The 12,625-nt window shown below is 36.2% G+C and overlaps 1 protein-coding gene across 1 annotated transcript; it reads left to right on the forward strand.

Annotated features, from left to right (window-relative positions):
• The first annotated feature begins 585 nt into the window (after positions 1 to 585).
• LOC107602488 (homeobox protein SIX2) lies at positions 586 to 3,586 on the forward strand. The gene is made up of 2 exons (XM_016295004.1): positions 586 to 1,361; positions 2,750 to 3,586. Exons 1-2 carry the CDS (start codon positions 802 to 804, stop codon positions 3,054 to 3,056), a joined length of 867 nt encoding a protein of 288 aa, XP_016150490.1. The 5' UTR covers positions 586 to 801; the 3' UTR covers positions 3,057 to 3,586.
• Positions 3,587 to 12,625: the final 9,039 nt, after the last annotated feature.

Raw genomic sequence — 12,625 nt, forward strand, 5'->3', positions numbered from 1 at the left:
GGTTTCTGAGAGTTTCCCAAACGCTTAAATAGTTTTGATTTGATCAACAAGTTACAAAGTGGAAGGTTTGCAAGGTGGATTGTCTGCTTATGGTCACACACACTCCGGCTCCTTGGTTTGGAGAGCGTCTGGTGCGCAGTCTTGCTCTGGCGCTCTCATCTCAACTGCTGCTACCTCACTACCTCAAAGATCAGCGCTCTTTGGTTGCTAGAAGTGTCTGTCAAACCCCGGGCAAAAAATTTAATATACAGGGAAAGTCGAGGCTATATTTCGACGTCGGTGGGCGGGCTCTAAATGAAGGGAATAATCAGTCGGCCAGCCCAAGGAGCCACCTCAAAGCATATCGGGTTACCTTGAATGACAGCGTAACCATGGCAAATAATTTGACTAAAACTATTGTCTTATCCTCATCATCCCCGGGTCAGATAACCAACCAATCACAGTTCACATAATCGCTTTTCTTGCCAGCTTAGAATAATATTATTAAAACAAGAGAGCGAGGTCCTTCTGCGGGAGTGCGTTATGCTGAAACGACATAGAAGAGGTGGCGAGAGACTCGCGCAGGAGGAACAGCTTTCTCTCTTGTGCTTTAGATGGATATACGGTGTATTATGCTTGCTTGAACGGATCTAAAGTTTTGTGCCTCTCTACGCCCGGGGTGGGATTTGATTTCGTCTACTCAAGAAGTCGTTCTAAATTTTTGTCTCCCAAAGGGTTTACTTAAAATCTGTTGAAGAACTGTCACTGTCGTCGTTGAAACAGACATAAGTACGAAAAGTGAACGTTTATTCGTGACAAACCATGTCTATGCTTCCCACATTCGGCTTTACGCAAGAGCAAGTGGCGTGCGTCTGCGAGGTCCTTCAGCAGGGTGGAAACATTGAACGTCTCGGGCGCTTCTTGTGGTCTCTGCCGGCTTGCGAACATCTCCACAAGAACGAGAGTGTGCTCAAAGCAAAAGCTGTGGTCGCTTTTCATAGGGGAAATTTCAGAGAGCTTTATAAGATTCTGGAGAGCCACCAGTTCTCTCCGCACAACCATCCGAAGTTGCAGCAGCTGTGGCTCAAAGCGCATTATATCGAGGCTGAGAAGCTCCGGGGCCGCCCTCTTGGGGCTGTTGGGAAGTACCGCGTCCGAAGAAAGTTTCCTCTTCCCCGCTCCATTTGGGACGGCGAGGAGACTAGTTACTGCTTTAAAGAAAAGAGCAGGAGCGTGCTGCGGGAATGGTACACCCATAACCCATACCCTTCCCCGCGGGAGAAGAGGGAGCTAGCAGAGGCAACGGGGCTAACGACAACACAAGTCAGTAACTGGTTTAAAAACAGACGTCAACGCGACCGAGCAGCGGAGGCTAAGGAAAGGTACGGGTCTAGTAGCCTACGCTAATAACTATAGCTTAAAAATATTTTCGATTACTTGTTTAAAATTAATTAAACACTTTCTTTACATGGAATGCATTCATTCACGCCGTGTAATGTGCATTACTCCAATTCAGCGGTCAGTAGCCTATAATGACCATCTTAAAAGAAACTTACATTAAAAAAATCCCACAGAGGGATTGCCAGACAGTCACTACAAATGTCATAGTTTCTCCAATTCTGTTAATGTCGTTTTATATGTATATTTAGGCTATTATTTTTTAACAATATGCCTATACTTTTCTTAAACGGAGTAGTTTTATATCCTTTTCAAAAAATGCCATAAAGCGTGCGGTGTGTAGCCTATTATGGTGTAATAGGCCTAACTTTAGGTGAAATAGTCCACTGATAATTAATAGGAAACTTTTTCGAATTGTGAGAGTTATCTGTACGTATATTCTTGTTTAGAATGTGTGCAGTTGCATACTCCTTGAACGGGTGTCTTGTTTCACCCGCAGGCGAGGTAGTTGAAACCACAGTGTAAACCATTAAACTAGCTCGTACGTTTCCCGATACTTTATACTTAATTAATACTTCATGAAAGAACCTTTGCTTGACATGTTGTGATTGAGAATTTAGATAAATCAGTAGGTGACACTGTTCTTAACCCAGGCGATTTATTTCCGAACCATGTTAATAATTAGAGCCTACATAAATCATGTTTTCCTGCATTCGCTCGCTAATAACGTTCTTTAATACAAATTATTAATATCACCACGAATTAAGAAGTGCAATAGGACGAATGATTGATACTGACACAGATGTACACACGCCGTTGACAGCCGTGCATGCCTTATATTTGTGTGTTACGTAGTCTGATACTCTGTTGTAATAGACCAAGGGTAAAGGGTCATTTTTTATTATTTAATTATTTTTTTAATTCGCTTTTTATAGTATTTTCTAACAAAATATTTCTAATATAAGCATTTAATGCCTACAGAACCAAACCGTTGTCTTCAAATGATATCCTAATACTATTAGGCCTAATGTTGTAAATAATTAAATAAAATAATATTAATTGAATAATATTAATGTTGTTTATTATAGCCTACCTAAAAAATAAACGAATAATATTAGAATAATGACATTACTACTACTATTATTATTATTATTAGGCCTATTATTATTATTATTATTATTATTAGCAGAAGGTGTGTTTTATATGTCAGTAGGTATTTATTTGTTTATTTAGTTTATTGGTTGTTCCTGTAATGTCAGACATGGTTTTACAGCAGATGAGTGCATTTTAATTACAGCCCACTAAGAGTTTTGAATACTAAACTTGTTGGATATGTTGCTCTAACCCTAACTCTAAATTCTCTTTTTCACAGGGAGAATAATGAGAACTCGAACACAAACAGTCACAACCCGTTAACGTCTTCCATGAATGGAAATAAGACTATTTTAGGAAGCTCGGACGACGACAAAACGCCGTCTGGTACCCCAGATCACATCTCGTCAAGCCCGGCCTTGCTCCTCACGTCAAACTCCGGGCTTCAGTCCCTCCACGGCCTCGCACCTCCACCCGGTCCCAGCGCCATCCCAGTGCCTAGTGCAGATTCCGTGCATCACCACCATTCATTACACGACACTATACTGAACCCTATGTCATCAAACTTGGTTGACCTTGGCTCTTAAACATGTGGACCCTTTCCAAAGGACGCTTGTACATGAACGTTTAGAGTAAACATCTCCAGTATAAAACAAAAGCAAATGAGACATGGAACGGACAAAGAGAGTTGTGGATGTTTGTCGGCTGACCTACTCGCAAAGCTGATATGGAGGGCCTTGATAGAGGTATTTTTCTAGAATGTAATGCCATGATCTATTGTTAATAAACATGCTAATAAACGTCTTAATTGTTGATATCAACATTATTTGATATTGTTATTATTTTAGATTGCAATTGACCCAGGACTTTTCAGTCGCATATTCCGTTTGTTTACATTTATTCTCTTAAAAAGGCCATACGTCGTTTGACTTTAATGGGATTTCGTTTAATGAAATGTTTTAATACCAACACAGCGTTTTTGAAGGACAATGGGGCATCTCTTCCTTTTCATTTGTATTTTACTTTTGGAAAGCGACTGCATGTAACCTTTGGGATCAATAAACTCCAAACTCATCATAGTTTCATATACCCTTAACAATAAAATAAGATGCATTTACTGAGCAAAGAAAATGTTTGAATGGTTTTGTTGTGCGTGCTGTGCAATGTCTGAGCAGGTGTTCTGATTTGATCGTAGGAGACCCTGTTTATTAAAATGACATGCATCTGGTCACGTGGTGGCTCCGAAAAATAGTTTTAGACTGCAGTGAACATGATCTTGATTGATTTAAAAATTAAGCTTTTAGAAATGGTAAGATTTTAGATTTATAACCATGTGGTCCATGTTACAGTAGGTAACGGTTATAGCTATTTGACCACTGCACTGGCATAGCAGCCCTTAAAAAAATGGAAATATATGTATGTTTCTTGTTACGCCCAATTTTCAAACACAAGCGATGCCAGTGTTTCTCTAATGTTCAGAAACTTCACAGTGCACGTGTCATGAGGTTCTATAGCTAATCTGATATTCAATGTTTTTCAGTGCCGCACAATGCTCGAGCACAACATTAGGCCTATACCAGAATTATGTAATTCTTTGAGATAATTTTATTCCTAGGACACGGATTAATTTTGAGATTAATGGATAAATAATAGGCTACCATTATTATTATTTAAAACTATCTCACTAATGAGACAAAATAATAATTGGTCTTATTTATTTATTATTATTATTATTTGACTTTTGGTATTATTAGCTAGGCTATAACTCAGTAAGAGATTAAGTACTAGCTGAAGTTTGTGAGACTAGGCTACTATTTTTTTTCACAGTTTAGAATGGACGTATCCTACTGCAAAATATTTAGCAAAAAATTGGATTCAGGAAACATCTTTTCTTTTATTAAAATGCCATGACTCGAACTGCTCAACATTCAGTATGTTCATGATAGATTGCGTAACCTACACCAGTTCTTCGGAGGTATGTACGAAATACGTAATATTATCAGTTATAGTCAAATCTTTTCACACATATTCAAAAAGGAGATGATGTTATTTTTCTTCTATTGGTGCACATTCTTTTTTACAGGGTTAGTATTTTCATAAATCTACACATTTATTTGATCTGGTAGCCTACTTAATTACTTTTTGTGCACTTTAGTGTACGCAGGATCACGTTAGTTTTCAACAGCCCTGTGTTCACGCAAATTATTTATATTTTAAACAAGGTGGTAGCAATTATTCTGAAAAGGCTTATTAACCTACTACACCAGGTTTGTTGCACTAGTATTAAAAAAACATGGTCTGTATCTCCAGAGAATTAAGTACAATAGACTAATGTTGTTTGTGTCCTTTTTAGAACTCAACAAATGTCTATAACGCTGTATATGTTACTGAGTCTATGTATGCTGTAAGAGAGGCGGATAGGTCGTAAAAACTTCGGGCAAAAGATGTAAAGAAAAGCTCTCTCAGTAGAGAGGCTAATACGCTATAAATGCAATCTTATACGCTGAGTTAATGCTGGAAAGCTTGTTTATGAGGAGATGACGTTTAACAGTCTTGCAATTTTGCGTTAGTTGCATTCCATCACCAGTCTCCTTCACTACCTCTCTCAGTGTTGCTGCTATCTCTTTCTTTTTAAACTGAGTCTGCTCCCAAATGCAACAGTTTTTGCACTATGACTTTCCATAGAGCTCCATTTTTGAGGGGGCTTGCTCTGTCCAAAAATAAATAAATAAATAAAAATTACAAAATTACAAAACTAATATATGCATGAAACAACTGAAACACTTTTCTTGTTACATATAGGCTAATATTGTTGCTATTCAAAACTGTTGCTCTAGACTAGAGGCATAGCTAAATCATGCGTTTTGGTTATATTCTTTACAGGTTAAAAGACTAAAAACGACTTTCCTTTCTTCGTTGTTTTTACCGTCAAAACAAGTTTATTTTAGTCAGCTTAAAACTTTTTTTTCATTTACAGGATTTTTAAAAATTATTATTTAATAGTTAAAAAGTTATTGTTTTGAGCTTGACTCAAGACAATTAATTTAGGTAGAATTCACTGGACTGAAGACTGAAGCTAAATAATTTCACCATAAACATATAGCCTAGCTATAGCTATGTGTTTATATTACATTCCTGTTTGTATAATTCGGACAACATTTTTATATTAAGTGCTGCTAACCTGAATACAAGAACTGGATAGCTATGATTCATGAATAGTAATAAATATAGGCTAAATAAACGAACAATGATACAAATACACAAATCACGCTTTATCACGGATAGGCTACATATGATTCCAAATTAATTAAAGGCATATTAATGAATGAATGAATGCATGCATGAATAATGATACAAATAAATAAATCATGAAAACATGTAGATAAATATTACAGAATTATTCTTCATGTTTTTCTATGGGGTACAGCTCGCTCGTAAATAGCTATGCAATGTTAGTAATAACGTCTTTAATTGGAACACATTTTAAATCCCCCCCCCCCCTAAAAATAGCTATTTCTATTTATGTTAATCATTATCTTACTTTCATTGAACTTTGCCTGACATTACACGACGTATCAGCAGGCTACTATAGCCTATTTTATTAAAAGCGAATATTTTTTGATTTTAGCAAACGGTCTGATAAAGAGTTGTCACATTACGAAATTCTCTATCCAGCGCAATCCTGTAAATCTTCGGAAATAAATGGCAACTGTCAACTCGGCGTTATTTAAGCAAATAATTAATGTATGTTCATTTATAACATTCTGAAACCAAGGAGAATTACTGCCTGTAATGGTAACCAAGATAAGCTTTTCTGGTCTATAGGTATCATGATGCATAACTTGTTTCCTCTATGGCAAATTAGGTCGCAACTGCGGGACTTGAGCCCGTTAAACAGTATTTCCCAAATAATATCCCTAATTTTTCAAAAATAAGACATGAATCATCTTCACTAGTTTGGAACATCAAATCGCTGTTTTGTGCACATCCTGCATAGGTGTTATTATTTTAACGCACTATTTATTAAAAGTTCACTGTACTTTTATATATCAAATGCCCGTACTACGTACGTTTATGAAGACACAAATGTTTATAATGATATAGGTATTACAACGTGAAAATGAACATGGACACTTCATGTGTCGTCGTAAACCAAATGGCTTAAAAACATAGTAAAGTTATTTTTTGAAAATCTAAGCATGCAGAAAGTTTTCTGTGATTGGGTAGGTTTAGGGGTAGGGTTAGAATAAGGGGAAATAATGTTTGGAATTGACAAAAACCACGTAGACTAGAGTCCCCGTAAGCCACATATACGGACGTGTGTGTGCCTACTTTTATTTTTACCCACAAATTACCCAAAACCTCATTTTTGGAGACACCCCAATTAAAAATAAATGAATGAATAAATAAAATAAAATATATGAATAACAAATGCTGAAAAACAATACATTTTAAATAGAAGCTAATTAGACTATATAAAACAATATACATCTATGAATGTCCCCATATAGATAGCTAAGTAAACGTGTTAAGGGGGTTGCTTTGCTACAATCTACAAACAGCATTGAAAATATAGTCTGCCTTATGTTGAAGCCAGGTCACAGGGTTGAGTGACCTGCACACTGTATAATTACAATTCTGTCAGGACCACTATCGTCAAAGATGATTGACAATTAGCATACAGTTTGGATTGGCGGCATGGTTCTGTTCTGGGCAAGAACTCCCTGTGCATCCATGCAGCCTAGCATGGATGAGAGCAGGGAGAGCAGCAATAACCCCACAGGGTAAACAGAACAGAACCAACATAAATGTATTGCAGATATAGTTAAAGTTCAATAATGTTATGTACACATTTTAGAATTAGTCTGATTCAAAGAAGAATCAGAAGGCTGAATCCTGACTGACAGAGGAGGAGTTGGGGATGGAGGAGGGTAATTAGCTATTGAGCAATGCGAAAACTGCTGATAATACTGAGGGACCTTATTTATGAATGCTTAGATAGGTGTCGTATTCCCATAGGTAGATGGGGATCAGCTGAGAGGATAAAAAGCTTTTTATTTCTTATAGATATAAATCTACAAACCAACAAATAGGTTTCTTTGAAAGTGGACACAAAACATAACTTACTTTAATGAGGTAATAGTATAGACATGTTGTTGCATAAAGATCTGCTGCTGCAGCAGCACTTCTGCTTTGCACCTTCATAACCTCTTATATCTTTATTACATCTCATCTTTTCGATTTTGTGTTTTCTTATTTTAACTTAAAGGCTTACTGAAACTAAAATAAATTTAGATTTCACTTCATGAAATGTGAAAAAATAAACTTCACCATTTATAAAACACCATGTAATTTATTATAGATTTGGACTTTTATTGTTCATCACAGTTCAATATCAATCACCCTCAGTCGCCTTTAATCTTTCTCAGGGAGACCTGAAAAATAGACACAATCAGTGATTTTAACGAGGTGTTCGCGACATCTAGAGGGTCAGCAGCGGTACTGCAAGGGGTCCATCAATTACATATAAAGCAATATTACGTTAACGTTCAGCTAAATGTTTTCTTTGTGCCTCCCACATTAAAAAGTGAAATTTAAAATATGATGTAAAAATAGCCTATATGATTGATATTATTATTATATATAGTACGTTCACAAAAAATGCTGTTGTTTAAACCTGATCTGTTCTAACAGTAAGCAGCTTTAACACTGACAGAAAACATGGATATTAGGCAATTTTATACTTTTTTAAAAATCAGGTAGGCTACATGAGTTGGCTAAATGAGGATACAGAGTTTGAGGTTTCGTATAAATTCGTACAATTTTTTATAAGAAAAAGTAAGCATGAAGGTCCACCCCTAAACTTAATCCTCAGTAGGCCTATGGCTTTTCTCCTGGATCTGCCTTCATTGGTGACAGCAAGTTAAGCAGCAAGCTATGGCCTAAAATAACGTCCAGCAAAATGCCCCCAAAATGTAAGATAGGCCTATGAATTGCCCCTGTACTTGTTTTGTGTGTGTGTGCTGTGTGTGTTTATAACCATAGCAATGCTTAAGCAATATCACACGAGCAAGACTGCTGTTTTCCTGAAATTTCAGCACGATTGCAAATTTGATTTATTTAGGCTATTTTGTACAACAGTTCAATAAACACGTTTTTATATGTAATAAATGACGATTTGTTGACACAGCATTGTGCAAATTTCGGACTGTTTTAACTGTTTTTGCCAACGAACAAAGTTCCAAACAAAGCGTCTACCAGCAACAAATGATGGTGTTTGGTTCATCCTCAATAATTGATCGACTCATTCAGAAAGACAGTCACTTGCTTCGTTTATGAAGGATTCAGCCGGTTTGAAAGAATCGGTTGAATAAACGATTCTATGATTCACTTTTTGAGACTTGCCCGCCACCTATTGGTGGCTTTAGTTTCATTTATGGGCCATTCTACAGAATTTGTGCAAACTGCTGTCCCACAACCAAAAAACACATTTAAAAAGCATTTCATTATTTAAATCTTAGACGTTCATTAAGATACTTCTATTTTCTATTATCTATTGAAACCCACAATAATATTTAAAATATTAGTAAGCTTAATATATAAAATCATCATTGATTGGGTACTTTCAATTGGGAGGTGGCTGTCCCGAACCCTAACCCCTATATTTCAACTTATAAAAATTATATTTAAATATTTTTTTCCCCCATTGTTTTTAAAAGTATATTTTTGATTCTTTTAAAAGGTGAAGTTAAAAAATGTATTTATTTTCTTTGTAAATTATGAAACTTTATGTAAAAAAATGTGTTCCGCATTTTTCATGTCACTACCGAAACAGTGTATGTTGTAGTCTATTGGACTGAAAATCGAGACTGATTTGAACTAAACACATAAATTTATGATCAGGAAATATTCACGTGTTCCCCTCTCTTATAGCTACAAGGTGTGATTAGATAGGTCTCATCATTTTGAGGTAAATGTGTTCAAAAGTCTGAAAAATCTGTGTGTAACTTTAAGGAACACCACTACATTTTTCTGCAATTAAGCACACTTTTTTGGGGGGAGTTATTCCATAACATTCAGTTTTTATATGTATACCACTGTTCAGAACTGTGCTAGCTAACCATGTGCTGATTAGCATCTTTGAGCTCGGTTCAAAAGTATCTAAAATTGTCACTACTGAAATAAATCTTTGTGGTTTTTTTGGGTGTTATCCCATAGAATTGTCACTACCGAAACAGCCACAACTGAAACATGTCATCATTGTTTCGGTAGTGACAAAAGGGAACACATAATCCTCATATATGGGGTAAATAAACAAAATTTTAGTACAGTTATGCATGAATACTTTTGCAAGGCACTATATATACTGTATATATAAAATAACAAAAAAGAAATGGCACTGTACATTGCTCTTATATTTTGCACATTCCCTTGTACATTTCTACCTCCTGATGCCATTTGCACTGTGGTCATTGGCCATATATAAACATATGCTATTTTACATACCTCACTGTATAATGCACCTTCTGATTATACTTCCTCTGCAGCTTAGTTGTATTTACAGTTATTTGCCTTGAGCAGGCCTCTACCCTTCTACCTCATAACTTGCACTAGTTGTCATAAAGCTTAATGTATATACACATATTTTGTACTTGATATATGTTTATTTATATAGCCTACTTTGTTATTTGCACTTCTGGTTAGATGCTAACTGCATTTCATTGGCTCTGTACATGTACTCTGCACAATGACAAAAAAGTTGAATCGAATCTAATCTAATCTAATCATATCCGTGGGAACATATTTTATTTGGGGGTGCTTGATGTTGCAGGGCCGGGCCATGGTGGGGGATTTTTGACAAAATCCTAATATTAAACAGCCCAAACTCTTATAGATTAACATACAAATGAATACAGAGTTATATGCGAACCAATATATATTTGTACTTTTGTGATTTTAGTTCAATAATTTTTTCTTTAATATTTCTATTATTTAAGGGGATTTTACTAAATATTAACATCGCTGATAGGCAAAACTTTTGGTCAGTGCACTTTGGCGAATTATTTAATCAGAAACAACAAAGTGCAGATATGCATGCGATGTAAATAAGAGATTAATTCATCATACATTGCAGACAACATCACTCATTATAACTTCTAGTTTTTTTTAGCTCGCTTACACTCACGCAAGACTGAATTCAGTGATATTCTTTGATAATCTAAATGTTCTTTCTCGCTGTATAATTTGTTCGTTGTTTGAATAATCGTGGACATGCGGCGTTATAATTAAACTTAAAATTTATTTTTATTAAATGTGATCAGGTTAGATACAAATTCAGTCTTATTAAAATATTTTGTGTCATATAATATGGTAGCCTACTTGACTAAAACGTTATGATGGGCGTAGTTAATAGATTACATTAGGCTACAGTGGTTTGAACGTGTTTGACCAGAGACTAGAGCGCAATTAAAGAGCTGTGCTTATGTGATTGACGGTGGTCATCTTGAGAAGCGAGAAAGCTTCGGAAAATGGCTCATAAAAAACACAAGGACGTGAATGGTTTTTGCACCCAAGAAAAATACAACCGCACTAGGTAGGGCTGCACGATTAATCGAATGGGATTGTCATCAAATCTTGTCAGTAAAGCCGGTTCTGTAATCAGTAGTAAATCTCCATCACCTGCTTTCAGATAGATCCGCATTTACTACACAGAGCCGTAGTTCACTGACAAGCTACGCAAAATCGTTCATAATCGCAGACGATATAATCATAAATAATGAAATCGAAGAAATCGTTCTGCTATTATGAAAGCTGTTTGCGTAGCTTCTCAGTGAACTACGGCTCTGTGAAGTAAATGCTGTTCCATCTGAAAGCATGTGAAAATACCATATTTAATAACATGTTTTTACTCCAAACTCACTTCATAACATCAGTCGAGTGTTTGAAAGAAATCCTTCTGAGATGATGTGGCGAATAAGGCATGCAACATATTTCATAGTATTCTAAGCAGTGATAAAGCTGTGCTTATGTGATTGACGGTGGTCATCTTGAGAAGCGAGAAAGCTTCGGAAAATGGCTCATAAAAAACACAAGGACGTGAATGGTTTTTGCACCCAAGAAAAATACAACCGCACTAGGTAGGGCTGCACGATTAATCGAATGGGATTGTCATCAAATCTTGTCAGTAAAGCCGGTTCTGTAATCAGTAGTAAATCTCCATCACCTGCTTTCAGATAGATCCGCATTTACTACACAGAGCCGTAGTTCACTGACAAGCTACGCAAAATCGTTCATAATCGCAGACGATATAATCATAAATAATGAAATCGAAGAAATCGTTCTGCTATTATGAAAGCTGTTTGCGTAGCTTCTCAGTGAACTACGGCTCTGTGAAGTAAATGCTGTTCCATCTGAAAGCATGTGAAAATACCATATTTAATAACATGTTTTTACTCCAAACTCACTTCATAACATCAGTCGAGTGTTTGAAAGAAATCCTTCTGAGATGATGTGGCGAATAAGGCATGCAACATATTTCATAGTATTCTAAGCAGTGATAAAGGCTATGTCGATTAGCATTGCATTATTATATACTTTATTTTAGTAAACATTGAGGAACTCAGATAAACCATATTGTTGTAGTCATGTGTTTATTAGTCATGTTGAATCAATGAAAGCAGTTAAATCTTCTGTTTATTCAGCAGGGATTTCCTGATTTCTTCTGCAGGGTGTATTTGGAGTTTCAGCGTGAGAGCGCCCTCTGGCCTTCGGATGGAGATCACAGAACCGTGCTTCACTGAAAGAAACGACAATCGCAGCTTCTGCCTAATCGCGATTTATCGCCTTTGCGATTTAATTTCGATTAATCGTGCAGCCCTAGCACTGGGCTATATATTTCTGGTCAGTTTAATAAATAATTAATCACAAAACTATCACAAAAATTAAGCATCTTGGGGATTATCGAGGAGCACAAGGAAAATCTCAGACCGGGCCTTGCGGCGGGGGTGCTGCAGTAGCCCTAGTTCCCACGGCCATGAATCTAATCTAAATATGAAGATTAATTTCAAGCTCTGCCTGATTTTAATTTTGTCCACCCCTGAAATGTGTCATACCATTAAAATGTCTCTCTACAGGCAGTTGTGTTAAAGCAGGGATG

The sequence above is a fragment of the Sinocyclocheilus grahami genome, unplaced genomic scaffold, assembly GCF_001515645.1.
Source record: "Sinocyclocheilus grahami isolate Dianchi unplaced genomic scaffold, SAMN03320097.WGS_v1.1 scaffold328.1, whole genome shotgun sequence".
NCBI lineage: Eukaryota > Metazoa > Chordata > Actinopteri > Cypriniformes > Cyprinidae > Sinocyclocheilus > Sinocyclocheilus grahami.